At 33.4% G+C, this 17009-nt stretch overlaps 1 protein-coding gene across 5 annotated transcripts in view; it reads left to right on the top strand.

The window, feature by feature from the left end:
* Positions 1–17009, top strand: part of LOC138329716 (ankyrin repeat and sterile alpha motif domain-containing protein 1B-like) — a 130016-nt gene that overhangs the window by 91883 nt on the left and 21124 nt on the right. For 3 of the 5 annotated variants that reach the window (XM_069276989.1, XM_069276985.1, XM_069276990.1), the window contains 10 exons: positions 2783–2882; positions 4704–4807; positions 5100–5211; positions 5489–5715; positions 6290–6478; positions 6890–7021; positions 7589–7660; positions 8916–8939; positions 15610–15696; positions 16132–16263. In XM_069276989.1, the coding sequence (XP_069133090.1) occupies positions 2783–2882; positions 4704–4807; positions 5100–5211; positions 5489–5715; positions 6290–6478; positions 6890–7021; positions 7589–7660; positions 8916–8939; positions 15610–15696; positions 16132–16263 (1179 nt within the window). Of the gene's footprint in view, positions 1–608; positions 700–2782; positions 2883–4703; positions 4808–5099; positions 5212–5488; positions 5716–6289; positions 6479–6889; positions 7022–7588; positions 7661–8915; positions 8940–15609; positions 15697–16131; positions 16264–17009 lie in introns of all 5 variants that reach the window. The other 2 variants (XM_069276986.1, XM_069276988.1) reach the window with 2 other exon arrangements.

Below are 17009 nucleotides of genomic sequence, written 5' to 3'. Positions count from 1 at the left end.
TTATGGGAATCCCCTGTTTAATATGGAGATTGAACACTGAACACCCCCCCCCCCCCCCCCCCCTTTCACTGATCTAACTGAAAAATCAAAATTTACTGATTGAAGTTTTTAAGGAAAAAACATTTTGCTTTTGTGATCTCAATTACGGGTGTTAATTGGAATCCCATTCTTACTGATTTCAGGTTTGGGGAATCCCCTTGATACTCATCTGAGGGTTTGGGGAATCCCCTTGATACTGATCTGAGAGTTTGGGGAATCCCCTTGATACTCATCTGAGGGTTTCGGGAATCCCCTTGATACTGGATCTTAGGGTTGGGGAATCCCCTTGATACTGATCTGAGGGTTTGGGGATTCCCCTTGATACTGAGATCTCTGGATTTAGGTTCTGGTGGAAGATGAAATCCCCAAATTATTGATCTGTGAATAATTCTCTGAATTTGGAAAGAAGTTATATTTCCTGACATTAATTTGTTTGGATTAACTTATCTAATAACAAAAATGCATTAATGAACCATTCAATTTTTCTACCCGGAGACGTTATTTGGAGAAATCTATTTATTGATTGATTTTGTCATGTGATGGATTGACTGACATCATGAGATGTTTAGATTGCAGGTATTTTATCCAGCTATGGGGAGGATATTTCACAGTTCAGCGATCTCTCCTCAATAGAAAGTGAAATAAACAGACTTTTTAAAGGTACATTGGTTACCATGGCTACAAGGGACAAGGAATGCTGGGAGGTTGTCTGCTGTTTCCTGTCCCCTGGATCTTATATCTCATTTGCATATTTCATTCCTTATTTGCATATTTCATATCTAATTTGCATATGTCATACCTCATTTGCATGCTTGCATTGATGTCTGTACAGATGCATGCTTCATTTGAGTATATTTGTTGGGTTGAAGTCTACAGAAATCTGTGTACCGGTGACACATACTTTTAATCATTTGTCAAAACTGAAACAAAACTTGTAAAAATTGAAAATCGAAGATAAAAATAAAATTCCAGATTTAAGATTATTTCTAAGAAAATATCACTTCAATTTTACTTCAAATTCAAAAATTGTACTAACTGTAATTTGTAATTTCCTGAATGAATATCAGTGAGAAACTGTGGATGAACCCAACTTTTCAGGGTGTACATTTTGTTTTCTAACATTTTTCTTTTGCAGGATACTGATCAGGAAATGCATGTATGGAGCTGTGTTTAGTCATTGTTGCATAGCTATTTAATGAAGCTGATGTTGATTTTTATATAAAATATGCTTTATCTCTAAATAAGTGTCAAATATCTCAAAGATTAATAGAAAATCAGTCTATAATTTCATAAGTCTTTAATCATCTGAATTGTAAGCACCATTTATATATATAAAAAAATGAACACTTTGGTACATGTATTTACTGTTATTATATATAAATTATCTCATTTAAAGTAATAAATGAAAGGAGATATCACTTTCAGTATAAAATCTTGAATTTTATTTTTTAAACAAACAAAAAAACATCAAAACCTAATAACAGAGCAAAGATTAAGAAAAGAAACTTGGCTGTAATATATAAAAGGAAATGTTTTATTGTAGTCTTAGGAGTAGCAATGAATCTCCTATACACAAGTGTTGGGCTGCTTCCTAGTTTAGAGAGATCGAGCTGTTTCCTCCTATTAATGTAAAGTATTTTTGTTTAACTTCTGAGGAATGAAAGAGCTGAATACCAAGTTGTCACATTCTGGCACAAAACAGATCCACACAAAGTTTAGTGTTTTGTAACCTTGGATTTTAACACTATCTACATGGCCTTCATTTCTCCTGAAATTAGTTTATTTCGCCAAATTGGTTTATTTCATTTCCTGTTCAGTTATAAGATGAAATGTCACAGAAGTAATTCCTCTTTCTCAACTTAATCAGTTATGAGAAAATGGTGTACTTGGAAACTAAACTCTTTGGAACATTTAAAAGAAAGTCTTTATCTTGTTTACTTTAAATTTTAAACTTCAACAAGTGAAACCTGAAAGATATTAACTATAATTCACCAATAAGGGAGACAACCAACATATTATAACATTTAATTAGAATTCAGCTATATCTAAACAGGTACATATATTTAATGAAAAAAAGTATACCGTACTTTCCGGAGTATAAGCCACGACCTGCTTTTACCAATGCTATCAGAAACAGAATATTTAATGCGAAAAAAAAAAATTTTCAATTGGATAATGACTGACAGATGATCTGAAAAAGAAATATTCTAGGTGAAGTAATAGGTAAAACCTAAGTTGGAGGGAAATCTGCAGAGTTTTCATTAATTTTCTGAGGATAATTAAAAGTTAGTTAATTACTGGTATATTATCAACATCAGGCTCTACCTATTTTAGATTGATTCTGTAAATTGTCATTATGCAAAGAGTGAGTTTTATCAACAACTTAGTCACTCGGGCAAAAATCCTACATGCAGATTGCATGTGTAGCTGTAACCAATGGTTATCATGCTTTCAAACTATGGGCAAATATGCAAATAAAGTCTGTTTGAAAACTAACGAAGAAGAGAATATTGGTTGTTAATTTATAACCAAATTCAACCTAATTACATGTTTATATACAAAAGCTTCATGTTTTTGCATGTGATAAAAGAATGAATGGCCCAAACTGATTTCAGACTCTAGTTTCTGATTGAACTCGCTAATTGCTATGATCATCTTCATGCTTTGTTTTGTTTAGTTTTGCCTGTTTAAGCATGAAACTGTATAGCATGCTGTATGGCCTATCTCCATTGCTCCATTGTAGATTCAGGTAACGCTAGACTCCGTCGGAGTTGGCATGGCCAGAGAGTCTGTCTTTATGAGGGATTTCTTGAACACTTTTACCGAACAACTCACTTCCCAAGGTATCATGAACAAATGCACTCCTTTTATATCAGTGTATCCTATGTTACCGATTTGTATAAAAAACTAACCTTGAAGAATTCAAGTCAGACAAAGACTTAAAACATGTTGTGTTGTTGTGTTATGCTGAGAGTTATCTGCCCTTGTAAAAAAGACATGTTTATTTTGCCATCGTTTTGTGTAATTTGCTCACAGAAATTTGATGATGTAATATTCAATACATATATACACACAAGAGAATATATTTCTATGTAAAAAGGCTATATGTTATGTATAGTGTCTTCTCCTATTTTAGATTGATCTTCTCTTGAGTTCACAGAAACAACATCAATTTATTAGAAATTATTATCATGTCATCAAAGAGGTAACATTATAATGATTACAGCGACTGTAAATCAAATTGGGTTTTTTTTTTTTTTTTTTTGTCAACTTAATTTCAAGGAAATTTATAATATAATTTATATGTGTATATTATAGTCACAACTCTAATATTCCACATAAAGCATTTCATTTTCTAGGTGATTATTTTCCGCGGGATGTAATCGTCTGCAACATACGTGGAAATTAATCACCACAAAAAAAGGATGCTTGCATATCTGGCAAGGGCAGTTAACTCTTCATAAAGAATATAGACTAAAAAATAATTTCCAACTAACCTGGAATGAAGTAGTACGTTTTAATGTTGCTTGATCCTCTTGATTGCTGCATAATGATCCTTTTGGGAGAATTGTAACAATATAAATTATGTCTGAAGATTATCAATATGAGAGATCAACAAATAATTTACTATGATTCTAATACAATAAGCTATTGTGTATTCCCATATTTTTTTGTTGTATTCTCATTAAGAAAGTACAGTAACCCAAGTCTGTGTGTACTCCTCGTTGCTTTCTATGATGAAATACAACTTAATTGTAATATCAGATTGTTCCAATTCCATGTTAATTCCCAATTTAATGTGTTGTAAAATAATCTTTATTGTATGTAATAGTATGTGCTCTATTGACCCCCTAACCTAACTATCCTAGCTCCCATATTATACATATAAGCTCTGTAATTTTCTTTCTTATAAGGGTTTTTGATGAAAATGTTTGATGTTCCTCTCTGCAGATTTAACTTATTAACAACATCAGATTATCAATATCAAAATAGTCCATTATGGTTGCATCAATATGGCCATTAAACATTAAAGTTTCAACTATTTCTAACTCTGAAAAAATGATAATAGTCGAAATGTATTAAAAAATAATCTAATTCTAATACTGGAAAGGTTCATTAAGGAAATATAGGGGTGACAGGGTTGATTCTACCCTTAACCTTGGGTTGTTTCCTCTTCCCTGACCACATAGTTGATTAAAGGGCAAAATATTAATTTAAATAGGTTATAATGTTTGTGTGTTAAATGTTGTGGAGCTCTTTGTTTCCCTCCCAAGCTTTTGTTGTTGTCTTTCCTCCCTTTTTTTGTGTTAATATTAGAGTTATTTCCCCTTTGTTTACGATGCCTTTTGTCAGTAAAAATATAAGTTTCATTTTCATTATTAGGTATAACAGAGTAGTCTCCCTTTTTGTGCTTCAACGTTTCTCAGTGAGACAAGATGTTAGATTTACCAGAGTTACCTCCCCTTGCTGTTATGTTATGTGTTGTTAATTTTTAATATCAAAGAGAATTTCAATTTTCAACTGTCATATAATGATTTCAGATTTTTTGTAAATGTTGAAAGATAAAAATATTAATTACTATTTTATAAATACATTTAATATGTTAGTCTGTACATGTAAATGTCATGAAATTAGCTTTATGATATATGTTTTTCTTTTTCTAGGGTCATCAAAAGTAAAGTGTGTTGGCGATTGGCTGGAGGAACTTAATCTCGGTCAATATGAAAACACATTGGTGGCCAATGGTTATGATAATACAGACTTTTTGGTACGTTTTGTCTGTTAGACTTCACAAACAACTGTATGTGATAGGGATTATAGAGTTAATCATACTAATTAAAAGCATACAAGTCTTTAATATTCTTGGTATATATATATCTTAAATATCCCTTGCACACTCACAGTTTTCTTTTAATCTGCTGCCTCTTAGGGATTTGACAAATGTCTGGTGATTCTCATAGCTCTGAATATTGAAAATGTCAGAAATTCTTGTTTCATATCTAAAGTATTTTATTACTTGTACTTTAACTATAATATTATCAATCCAATATGTTTTATAGGGTGGAAAACTTATAGATGATCAAGATTTAGAACAAATTGGAATAAAAAACAGTGAACACCGCAAACAGATCCTTGATGCAGCTCGTCTCCTCCCAGAGGTCAAACCTATAGGTAAGTTCAGAGGTCTAAAAGGCAAGTTCAGAGGTCAAAAAGGCAAGTTCAGAGGTCAATCTATCATTGTCATCAAATTCTGGAGTACACACAAATTGACAAATTGTTAAGTTTAGTTTATCCTTTGAATTTACCTGTTTTACCTGTTTAATGATAAATTTACCTGTCAGGTTTATCCACTTTACCTGTTGAACTTTTCTGCTTTTCCTGTCGAGGTAACCTGTTTTACCTGTCAATTTTACCTGTAAAGTTTATATATACCTGTAACGTGTTACAGATCCCGACAATCCGCCTGCCTCTGTGGAACAGTGGTTAGAAAGTTTAGGTCTGGAAACGTACGTAGACTCGTTTAAATCCCATGATAAGGATACGATGGAGAGAGTACTGTTACTATGGGAGGTGGAACTACATACCGTGTTAGACATATCAGCCATCGGGCATCGCAAACGTATCCTAGCCTCACTCGGGGAACGCCAGTCTCCAGAGAAACAGTATCCGTCTTTGGTATGTAGTCAGACACTTCTAGACAGTTTTAAATGTATCGCCTGTCGCAAGCATTTCATAATCTATTGAAATAGTTAATCGTGCTTCTTTTTATTGCTCATAAAAATGCATAAGATTTAAATGCAAAATTAGGTTTACTGTATACATTGTATGTCATCAGCAAAGTTAGATTTGACTCTTTTATTAAATGATATCGAGAGGTCTAGAGGGCTCCCAAACACCATTTATATAAAAAGTGCAGATTTTCTAAAGCTACCTTGTAATATTGTGAACTTCGACATTTGAGCGAGGGGGAAATTTAGGCTTATTACGAAGATTTCTTGATCGCCAAAATTTTCCTCTGTGTAATGTTTTATACAGGTATGAACTTTGTTGTTAAAAGTCTTAAAGTGGAACAATCACAAAAATAACAACACTGTGAAAGTTTTATACATTAAAATCACAAAATTAAACACTAGCAAAAATATCCACGTTAACAGTATTTGTCGAAATCAATGGAGATCTGTGTATTTACTGTCCATCATTCTTGATTAGATTCTCACATCTGTTATGTATCATCATTTCTTGTTTGCAGAAAAAGAGGTTAGACACGGCGCCATCAAATTCCGATTCATCTAGTCATCTGAACGTAAACCTGTACAAGGATTATACTGGCGTCAAGCCTCTCACTTCCTCAGAAGAGGATGTTAAAGAGTCTTCCCAGAATGCATTTCCTCCTGTTGATAGCAGTGAGGACGAAGAAGTCTTCCGTGCAGAGAACAAGGTACATTTCTTGTATACCTCACCTACTGTGAAAGACTAAGATGACCTTATGCAAAACAGCAGTGTCCAGTGTCCAGCGATCTATCTATAAGCAAAACAGGGGTTTTAAGATCTCAAAACAACGTGGGTAAAGTACAATTAAGCATCAATTAGTCCCACCTTCTTGTGTTTATAATGTCATGAAAATCACCCAAAATGATGACATCATGATCGCGGGATGGTGGGACTAATCGACGGTAAATTGTACTTTACTCACACTGTTTATGGATCTCGAAACCGCCGTAAGTCCCCAAAAACTTGACTGCTTGCATCATTACGAGGTGGGGACTCTTAATTATACAAATGGTTGGGCTGATAGAGGGAATGTGTTATTTTATTGACGTCATATAGTCTGTGTCTGTGTTGGTTACAGGGTATGAGTATACGAGATGACAATAACATACACCTACGGCCACCACATCAAGCAACGATCACTAGCCCAATTAAGGAATGGCGCCACCCTCCTGTCATGCTCATCAAAGGCTATTGTAACTATATAGCCCAGGTAATGTACTCAGACTTCTAAATTAATTTACATTCATTCAGAATTTTAAAGTCCAGATCATGAAAATTACTAAAATAAGCAAGTCCAGATCTTTGAAAATTACTGAAGTAATCAATCAATTGCTCTCATGTAAACTTATTTTTAAGCAGACAATTGACACAATTAACCATTTTTTTCTTTCACTAAAACATTTTGATTAAAAAATCATAGATACCTTAACTATTCATTTTCATGTTAGTATTACTGGTTTTAAAATGATGCAGAAACTAAAAATTACATATGAGTACTGTATTTAAAACCAATTAACTTTCCTTTGCATCTACTAAAATTCATGGTTTTTGCTTAATTGCAAGTTCACGAAGATTACCATTGTGCATCTAAAAATTTAATGGAAATCATTATCAAAATAAATATTGCACTTGTATAACAATATTCACTTAAGTAAATTGCACTCAAAAAATGATTTACTGAGAACCAGTCTTGTTGGCCTAGGCAGATGCATGCTAGTCAGTCTATAATTCCATTCAGGATTAAAGTAACCCAATTTCTTTGTTATTTATATTTTAGTATTTGGGATCGACGTTAGTTAAAGAATTATCTGGTCCCAGCTCCACGATAGAGGGAATATCCAAACTCAAGGTGAGTGTGGCTTGTTGGAACAAGGGAGGTAACTCCTTTTAGCTTAAGCACACAAGCTCTCCTCCCTCACTTCCATCCAAATGGCTAGATTAGAAACATATTTCACATATCTTGTTCATCAATAAGTTTACCCAATGATGAGGAAAATGTAAATATATAATTAACTTTGAGATTTATTTGATAGAAAAATTGGTGTAGAAACAATTTTGGATGTCTTGTGGAATAGTTTTCTTTTATAAAAATATTAATTCTGAAATCATTCCGTGATTCTGAAATTTCAGAATAAAACTTAATTTTTTGATTAAGTGAAATTGAAATAAGAATTAAGTCAATTTAAAGTTATTGTATCTAGAAAGATGTTATAAGTAATTAAAACAGATGTCAGTTAGTTATCGAATGATAATAGGAAGTAAAGAAATCATTGTGAATAAATATTTGTAACAAAATAGCAAAACTTTTGTAATATAAATAATCTGTCACAAAGAAGGAATTATAACACAGTAGTCAGCATCAAATTAATGACAAAAAATAAAAACAAAATTGTGTAATTATAGTGATTTAAGAAAAAAATTAACAACATTATAGGGATTGATTAGCAATCAGTTGACAGCAACCAAAAGATTTTTCCATCAAAATTGACAGAATTTTTTAAATCACTCATTGGCAACTGATTTCCATTGCCATTATTGACATAATCAGCATGTTCATTCAAACAGACACATTTGAGCGTATTTTCATTTCTTATTTAAAGCTTATTAGCTACAGCTGGCGTGTGCAATATTTTATCTTTTCGAAATACAGAGTTGTCTCCTCTTGTAAATAGGTACTGATTCTTTATATCTTTGTTTTGAGTTATAATTGTGAATAAGCAACTTTAAGAAATTTCTAAAAATACATAACATTTCAGTCTAAAATTCATAACATTTCAGTCAGTGCCTCATAGCTCACAAGAGAAGATAACTCTCAATTGAAAAGTCTCACCATGAGATGTGAATTTATTTGTTTATATCGCTTCACTGTATCAGACGATTTAATTTTATTTTGGCTACCATAGATCTCCCAATTCCCAGTATGCATGTCAGGCAAAAATCTGAAAGAAATTGACATTTTTTTTCTTTTCAAAATGTCTTAACAAATTTTTAAAATTATATGTCGACATAATTTATATTCTTGATTGATATTTCCTTGTTTTCTTTGTTATCTGTATCATCAGATATGAAGTAATGTATTTTTTATCATAACTTCTGCTCAACAGCAAAAATTTCGAAGAAAACTTCAGGTTTGTTGACATTATTTGTTGTAATGTGTCTTGGCTTATGAGCTCGATATTTTGTTGCATATTTCATTCCCTTTTCCTTTGTTTATCAACTTTTGTCATGCATTCCCTTAGATCTATATCAAGGATTTATCCATTTGTTGCAGCATCTATACTTCTGTTTTTGAATATTTGAAAATGTTTTTATGAACACTTTCAGTGCACAAATACTAATAAATACAAGATTGTCTGGTAAACTATACATGTAAGGGACTTGAAGGAGGGGTGCATTACGCGGGAGATAATAATTTTCTACAAATCCTGACAATTCAAGTCATATGAAATAAATTTTAGTGCTCCTAAATGTAAAATTGTTTTGTCAATATTTAAACATTTATATGTTCCTGATGCAACTTTCATTACTGAATGACCATTTACATCTTAATGCCCCTACCCCAAAGGGATATCCACACCCTCACAAGTTAGTGAAGTTATGCCTATATCCAGAACTTTACAAAACACCTCCTTTTTCACCCCTGTCTTACCCCAACTCCCCTATCCACACGCCTCCCTCATCAATCCACAAGTGAAGTGTTCCATCAATGTAGTCCTAATCAGATAAGATTGGGTCTCCAATAATGGTGTCCTCCTCAGTTAAGATGGGGTCTCCAATAATGGGATTTTCCTCGGCTAAGATGGGGTCTCCAATTATATTGTCCTATTCAGCTAAGATGGGGTCTCCAATAATGGTGTCATACTCGGCTAAGATGGGTTCTCCAATAATGGCATCCTACTCCAGCAATATGGGATCTCCAATAATGGGGTCCTACTCAGATAAGATTCGGTCTCCAATAGTGATATCATACTCAGATAATATGGGGTCTCCAATAGTGGTGTCCTACTCAGATAATACGGGGTCTCCAATAGTGATGTCATACTCAGATAATATGGGGTCTCCAATAATGGCATCCTACTCCGACAATACGGGATCTCCAATAATGGTGTCATACTCAGATAAGATGGGGTCTCCTATAATGTTTTCCTACTGAGATAAGATGGGGTCCCCAATAGTGATGTCCTACTCCAACAAGGTGGGGTCTCCAATAGTGGTGTCCTACTGAGATAAGATGGGGTCCCCAATAGTGATGTCATACTCAGATAATATGGGGTTTTGTTTGTTTGAGTTTTACGGCCCATCGACAACTATGGTCATTTGGGGTCTCCAATAATGTTTTCCTACTGAGATATGATGGGGTCTCCAATAATGTTTTTCTACTCAGATAAGATGGGGTCCCCAATAGTGATGTCCTACTCCAACAAGTCGGGTCTCCAATAATGGTGTCCTACTTAGATTAGATGGGATTTCCCCATGTATTATATTAAATGATAGTCTATCTGTGATTGATTGATATTGGGATGTCATAAACACCAACCCTGGATAATGCTACCAACATTTATAATATCATAAGTTGTCATCCTACCAACATTACATCTTTGCTTCACCAGTGAATCAGTCAAAATAATTTTTTTTTTTATCAGCCTACCCTTCCCCTTATACGTAACCTAAAGCCTCATCAGTTCAGTATGAAAGTTCGTTCATCGTATAAGCATGCTGCATGCATGCAACTTTGTTTGTTGTTTCAGCATGTCTCACTTCTCAGCAACATCAAAGTTGTTTTTCCAAAAGGACTTGAATGAGTTTTCATCTTCCAATGATTCCTTATAGTGAAGAGTATTTCAGAATATTACAAGTTCAAGATGAGCTAGTCAGGAGTTGTCTATCTTTGACTGCATGCATACTTTTCCATGATTCTGTGTCATAATCTATCTAGTGTTTAAATTATTGATTGACTTAGTCTTATATCCATATCATTTGAATTTCATGAATATGTTATATTGAACTTTTGTTAGAAAAGCTAATTTCTAAGAAAGTATTTTGTATAAGTAGCCGTTGATCATTTTTGCTGCTAATTAAGTTTTAACTTTTAAAAGTGTTGCACTGCCGATGAATGGTAATTTTTATCAGCCAGCAGTAATATATGAGCAGGAGTAGATGAATTATTATTTTTCTTTGGTGATAAAAGTTACTTTACACCATTACTATCATTGAAAAGTCTGAGCTTATTTTACTACAAATAAAAGTCATTAAATTAAGTAATTGCTTCTGGTAAAAAAACATGTATGCCTTACACAGACTATGAGATACTAATTTTGCAGACAAAAGCAAAATTAGATATTCTGTATAGATTTTGTGTTAATTAGATATATAATATCCACAATTAAACACCAATGATTGTCCAAATAATTAATGTTGTTGATGCTATGTGGGTTGTAGAACATCTTTGATAGTATTGTAATTAATCAATAAAAACTATTATACTTTCATCCTTGAATTGTTTATAGAACATGTCTGATATAATGAGATATAACGTAGAGAGATGCCTTTTTTACTTTCAGTCTGATCACAGGATTGATAGTTACTTTAGTTTTTTTATGTTTATTTTTCAAAATGCTTTCTAAAACAACATTGACTATAAGTATAAAGTTGAGGATGTTTGCTAAAACAACATTGACTATAAGTATAAAGTTGAGGATGTTTGCTAAAAGTTGTTCTTTTTTGAAATCGTTACCAAATTGCAACCTCTTCCGAGAGTTTTGTTGATGTTCAACACTTTTCCAGAAGTTATGCCCCTTTGATTATGAAAAACCTGTTACTGTGACCGTGGAGCATTAGTCATTCATATGATTTCATTAACAAGCTTAATTAATTCAGATTCTCCCAATGTGATTGCATTTTGAGGATGATTGGATTTGTGTAGAATGGAATTGGATCTATTTCAGCCCTTTTCAAATTTACCATAACACTAGTGTAAATCAAATGAAGAAATTCTGCGTTGATCTTATGGAGACCTAAGTGTCATCATTCACGTCAGAACAACAAAATGTTTGTGATTTATTGTCATAAGCTGGAAAATCATAGAACAAACATTACACTAGCCCGATTAATGTATATTTCCAGAGTTGTGATTTTAATGAAAAGGCGGTGGTGGTTGGGCATTGTGTTGCCCTAATAAATGAGTTTCTGCCCGGCGAGGCCCAGCCATGCTCACGTAATGCAATTGAACACACCTAGGTCAGAATGGCAAAATCTACCTCTCTTTGTCACTCTGCTGGCGATGGAGCAGTTATAAATGAATACACCAATAGCAAATTAAATCATTTGTGTAAGAAAACCTGTCCACAGTATTGACAGTTGGAAGAGAGTTGTGGCTAAAATTCCTGAGGAGCTGTCGGATAGCCGCAGACGGGCACTCTTGAAGAGTCACTCATCAATCAAAAGTCTACGAAACAATGGCTGTAAATAATCAATGGGACTTTGTAAATTTGTACACTGATGATGTTGAAGAGTCTGGCATTTGAAATCGTTGAACAGTGGGAAGCGATTCACAGAGAAATTGTTTTGACGTATTCCAACATGTTCTCTCAAACTTTTGGCCAGTGTCATAGAATTCAGGTCACTATTGGTGTCATGGTGTTGGTAATGTCAATCAAATGTCAGAGTCTCCGGGAATCTAGGAGTTTTATGTCTCCTCTGGTTTCACTTTTAGCACACAGGTTAAGATTATTTATAACAATCTCCTCTTGGTCTGTATTAATGCCCCACCCAAAAAAATTTTTCGGGAAGTTTTTAAAAAGCTCAGTAAGTACATGCAGTCCAGTGTCCACACTCTTTCTACAGGTTTATACATTCATTTGAGGTAAATTTCTGATACAATTATATGTATATGACACAAATCTGTGAGCTTTGCAATCATTGTTTTGCTCAGTCCAAGCTTTATAGATGTCTGAGGCCTTGAATGACCTAAATTTGTTTAAGAAATAAGTCCAGGCAATATGACTTTTGAAATAATTCATAATTATGGTGATAAAAAAACATGAAAAATACCTGAATCACCTTTCCACAAGGTGTGCTGCAATAAAAATTATATATATAATTAACTTGATCCAAATGTGGTAAATCAGAAAGTTTAGCTTTTCAGAATTTAACACAAAGGCCTATGTCAAGGTGATGTCATTGATCCATCACATAAATGGGAGACGTTAATTTTGTTCTTAGAAAGTCAATCTGTTGTTCTCTATGTAAAATTATTTGGCTAAGATGGCCTTATAAAGCAAACCTGTCTATATATATATACTATCAAATGGATACAGAAAATATAGCCTGTATATAGGCAATTGGGATACAAAAAAGTTATCTTGTCAAGCAGGTAGTCTTTTTAGGTGGTCACCTATGCATGTTTTAACTGCATGCCTTGTTTGTGTCATAAACTGATGTCCTTAATAAGTAGGTAAATGGGATGTATGTCTTATTTCATAATGACTATACATGTATTATGGTATAGAACCATGATAGAAAGTCCTTAAAGAGTTTCCTTAACTTTTGATCATGAAGTTTGAAGCTGATACAGTTAAAGCCTCCACAGTTCACTTATCCACCTCTGAATTTTATAATGAACTAGTCTATAGTCTTTGATTTAGAAGAGCCTAAATGTGTTTTCAGGGATAAATGAGTCAACCTAATACTAGCATAGGTTTTAAATTAGATCTTCTCGATTCTAGCAGTTGTGATTTTAAGCAGTTCAAAAATTAACTTTTCAAATAAGAGAACATTTAAAAAAAAAAAATAATAGTAAAGTAGTAAATATCTGATGAAATTATGAATGGTGTGCTGTTAATAGAAAGGACTTTTATCTTTGATAATAATATGAAATATTCATGTATGGTGATTAACAAGCTAAACTGGTTCAAGACTTGTAAGGTTTTTGTCTTCACTTGACATTTTTTAGTATCAAAACGCCATCATTCATTTAGAAGTCATCCAGCACAATTAAGAAGCCTGGGCAGAAGATGGGGTAAAAAATTTCTGAGTTTGATTGATGTTTATAAAATCATTTTCACACGCAGATAAGAAAGTGTCAATGCATCATTTTTGACACCTATTAATATGGTCGTCTCATAGGAACTATCGCCAACGGAGTTGCTTCAACGGATTTTGCGAACTCCTCAAAGAAGAGGTTAGATGTTGTCGACATTAAGTCAACGAGATTCCTTTTTACCAACATGTCACACCGCTATTTGCAAACTCTTCATTTCCGACATATTCCAGAAGAAAAATTAATTTGAAAAATGCTAATGGCTTTGTTTGATTGGTGTAATCGCTGGAGCATGAGTTATTAAGATACATAAGCAGTTGAGAGTGGAAGGTTACAAGATGGCGATAGTTCAGGACATCACCATCGCTCAGTCTCGTTAATCACCGTGACCAGCTATAATCATCAGTCTTCAACTATTACATTTTTATCTCCTGGTGTTGAAGAGTTCTCGTGATTCAAACCCCACTCCAGGCCAAGCTTGCAGAACAAGGGAAAAACTTTTTTTCTGCCTTTGAAAAATTCTGATAGCAGAAATGAATAACTGAATTGTATTGGTTCAATTATAGGGTCCCTGCCTGGAGTCTATTGTGATCGGGTCCCGACAGACACTTAAAATGTGTTGCTTAATGTGTTAGAGGGAGAACTCGAGTATGTGATGTTGACTTTGATCCTAAGCCTAGCTCCCATGGGGCCGAGTTTGATGGCCGCCATATTGTTCTATCACTTTGAAAGGAAAACACTCTATTTAGAGACTGAGTCGATCAAAGAACACTCAGTGATTAGTGGTAGTTGTAATTGAAGATTGATTTAGAATTGGGGTTTTTTGGTCGTCATAGGAAGTAAATTCCTTTTTACCATTATTTCCTGTTAAGCCGGAAGAATTTTAGGTGAAAAGAATTGACAAGGATTATTAATTAAGCTCTTAATTGATTAATTATCTGTCCCTTAAATTACATTATTGTGTACATAATATATCATGACCTTGACTCCAGCTGTTAAACATCTACCATGTTTGTTTATTTAAAATGTTATAATTAAAAATAAGATAACATTATCAAAGATTAATTTCCTTATGATTTTGATCTAACAAAACCTTTTTCTCTGATTATTAATGGGAAAATAAGGGGAGACAATTATTTTTTAATTTAGCTATACAATTCTTTATTAAAACTTGCCTTCAATCAATGGACATGCAATTGTCAATTCACATGTGCCAAACATCATCAGAGTTTGAAATAAAACCAATATTTTAGGCACCAAATGAAAATATTTGCTGAAAAAGCCATGAATAAATATAATCAAAATTAATCATGTTTTGACTATTGAAGCACTTTAGGCTCAAATGGTGTACGGAAGAAAACGACCTAGAACATATTATAAATCGAAACTTTATTATTTATGATTATTAAAAATGAAATGTCCTTTAAATGATAAACATCCGCTTACTTTTGTTTATTGATGTACTACATGATCACCATTTTTAAACATCTTTAAAACGAATTGCAAGATATAAAGTTGGGTAAATATTGAGACAAAGATACATGTGTATGTTAATTGTCAATACATGTAGATACCATCAATTGAGTATGTTGAAAAAATTCATGAAGATTTGGTAAATAGCATCTGTCCCATTCCATTCATTATGAATAGTACAGCTTCCCGCCTTGTATTTATTGAGATTATATATATATATATATATGAAAATTACTTCTGTGTTTTGTTTTGCTTTGACTATTTTCTTTGCATTTTTTAATTGACAGAAATCTGCAGATGTCATTGCCAAAATTCCTACAATCAAGTTGGCCATCTCATTCCGGGGCGTCAAGTTTATAGATGCTAAGTCAGAGGTAAATTAAGTTCTAATGAAGAAATCCTAGATACCCGTAATATACCATAATTTTCTCTGGGTACACTGGCTTCATATCCTCAAACTATGAAAACTGGTAAAATGACCTTGTATGTAAAATAATGACAGTAAAACAAAAATTGTTTGATGTGAAATATGGGGCAGTATACCAAAAGAATATTTTAAAGATGATATTTAAGTTGCAAAAGTATAAGCTGACAAAGTTTCCGCATATAAACATGAAAGCTGTTGACAAGATGGATATTGGTAATAATTATAATATATATATATATGTCCCCCATTTTATTATCAATGTGGGGGCATACAATGCAACATTATGCTTATAAATAAATATCTACTTTCATTAAGTATGTTGCTTTTACTCATTTTTCAGCTTATCTTAACAGTTTTTAACAAAGTTCTATTTCTGTTCCAGAGAGTAATATGTGACCATGAGATTGGAAACATTTTCTGTGCCTGCCAGGATGCTGATAGTATGAATTTCTTTGCGTACATCACGAGGGATAATGACAATCACTACTGCCATGTGTTCAGTGTTAAAGATGCTGTAAGTTACAACTATATACTGTAAATAGTCATGTTTAAGTGGGCATCTGATTTTGGCGCCTTTTTCAATGAAAATTTTTGGCTAAATTATGAGTTTGCTTAACACTTTTATCATTTTTTGACAAATAATATGTTGCATATGATGCAACTTTGAGTCGATCCTGCACTTTAATTTAAATATGCATCAAACAGTAAAATTTAGTTTAGCAATTTATTTCTACTCTTTCTCCAACCAAGAATATGTTCAAGGCGCTAAAATGAATGGTAAATGTTTATATATAGCAATATGAACACATGCAGTATTGGTCATGGACCTGCATGTACAAAACCATGGATTAACTTTGAAGTTTGTCCTAAAAAATGAACATTTTTCTATATTAATAATTATTTAAATGACAATTGTGTGCAACCGTTTTGGGGCACTTAGGCTGCACCATCAGGGTCGAGATGATTGAATTATCGTAGGATTTACAAGTGCTACTATTCCGTGTTTCCCTGGCCGGGTGCTCCATTGAGCCGCGACACATATCAATTTCATGGCCGAGTGAATCCTGTGTTACCGGAATGATGGGGAGTCGGTTAGCTGGAGGCTACACTAACGCCAACATACAAATAACCAGTATCGCTGTCAGTGACAGAGGCACCCTCACCGTAATTTGTCTCTAATGATGGATTAAATATCCCTTGACAAGTTCCCTAGGGGCCAGGGGTTAGGAGGGGCCAGCTCTGTATAGAAGGGGCCAGCCA

This window comes from Argopecten irradians, chromosome 8 (genome assembly GCF_041381155.1).
Source record: "Argopecten irradians isolate NY chromosome 8, Ai_NY, whole genome shotgun sequence".
In the NCBI taxonomy this organism is placed as follows: domain Eukaryota; kingdom Metazoa; phylum Mollusca; class Bivalvia; order Pectinida; family Pectinidae; genus Argopecten; species Argopecten irradians.
Note: the sequence above shows the minus strand (reverse complement) of the source record. Positions and strands in the feature narration are given on the sequence as shown.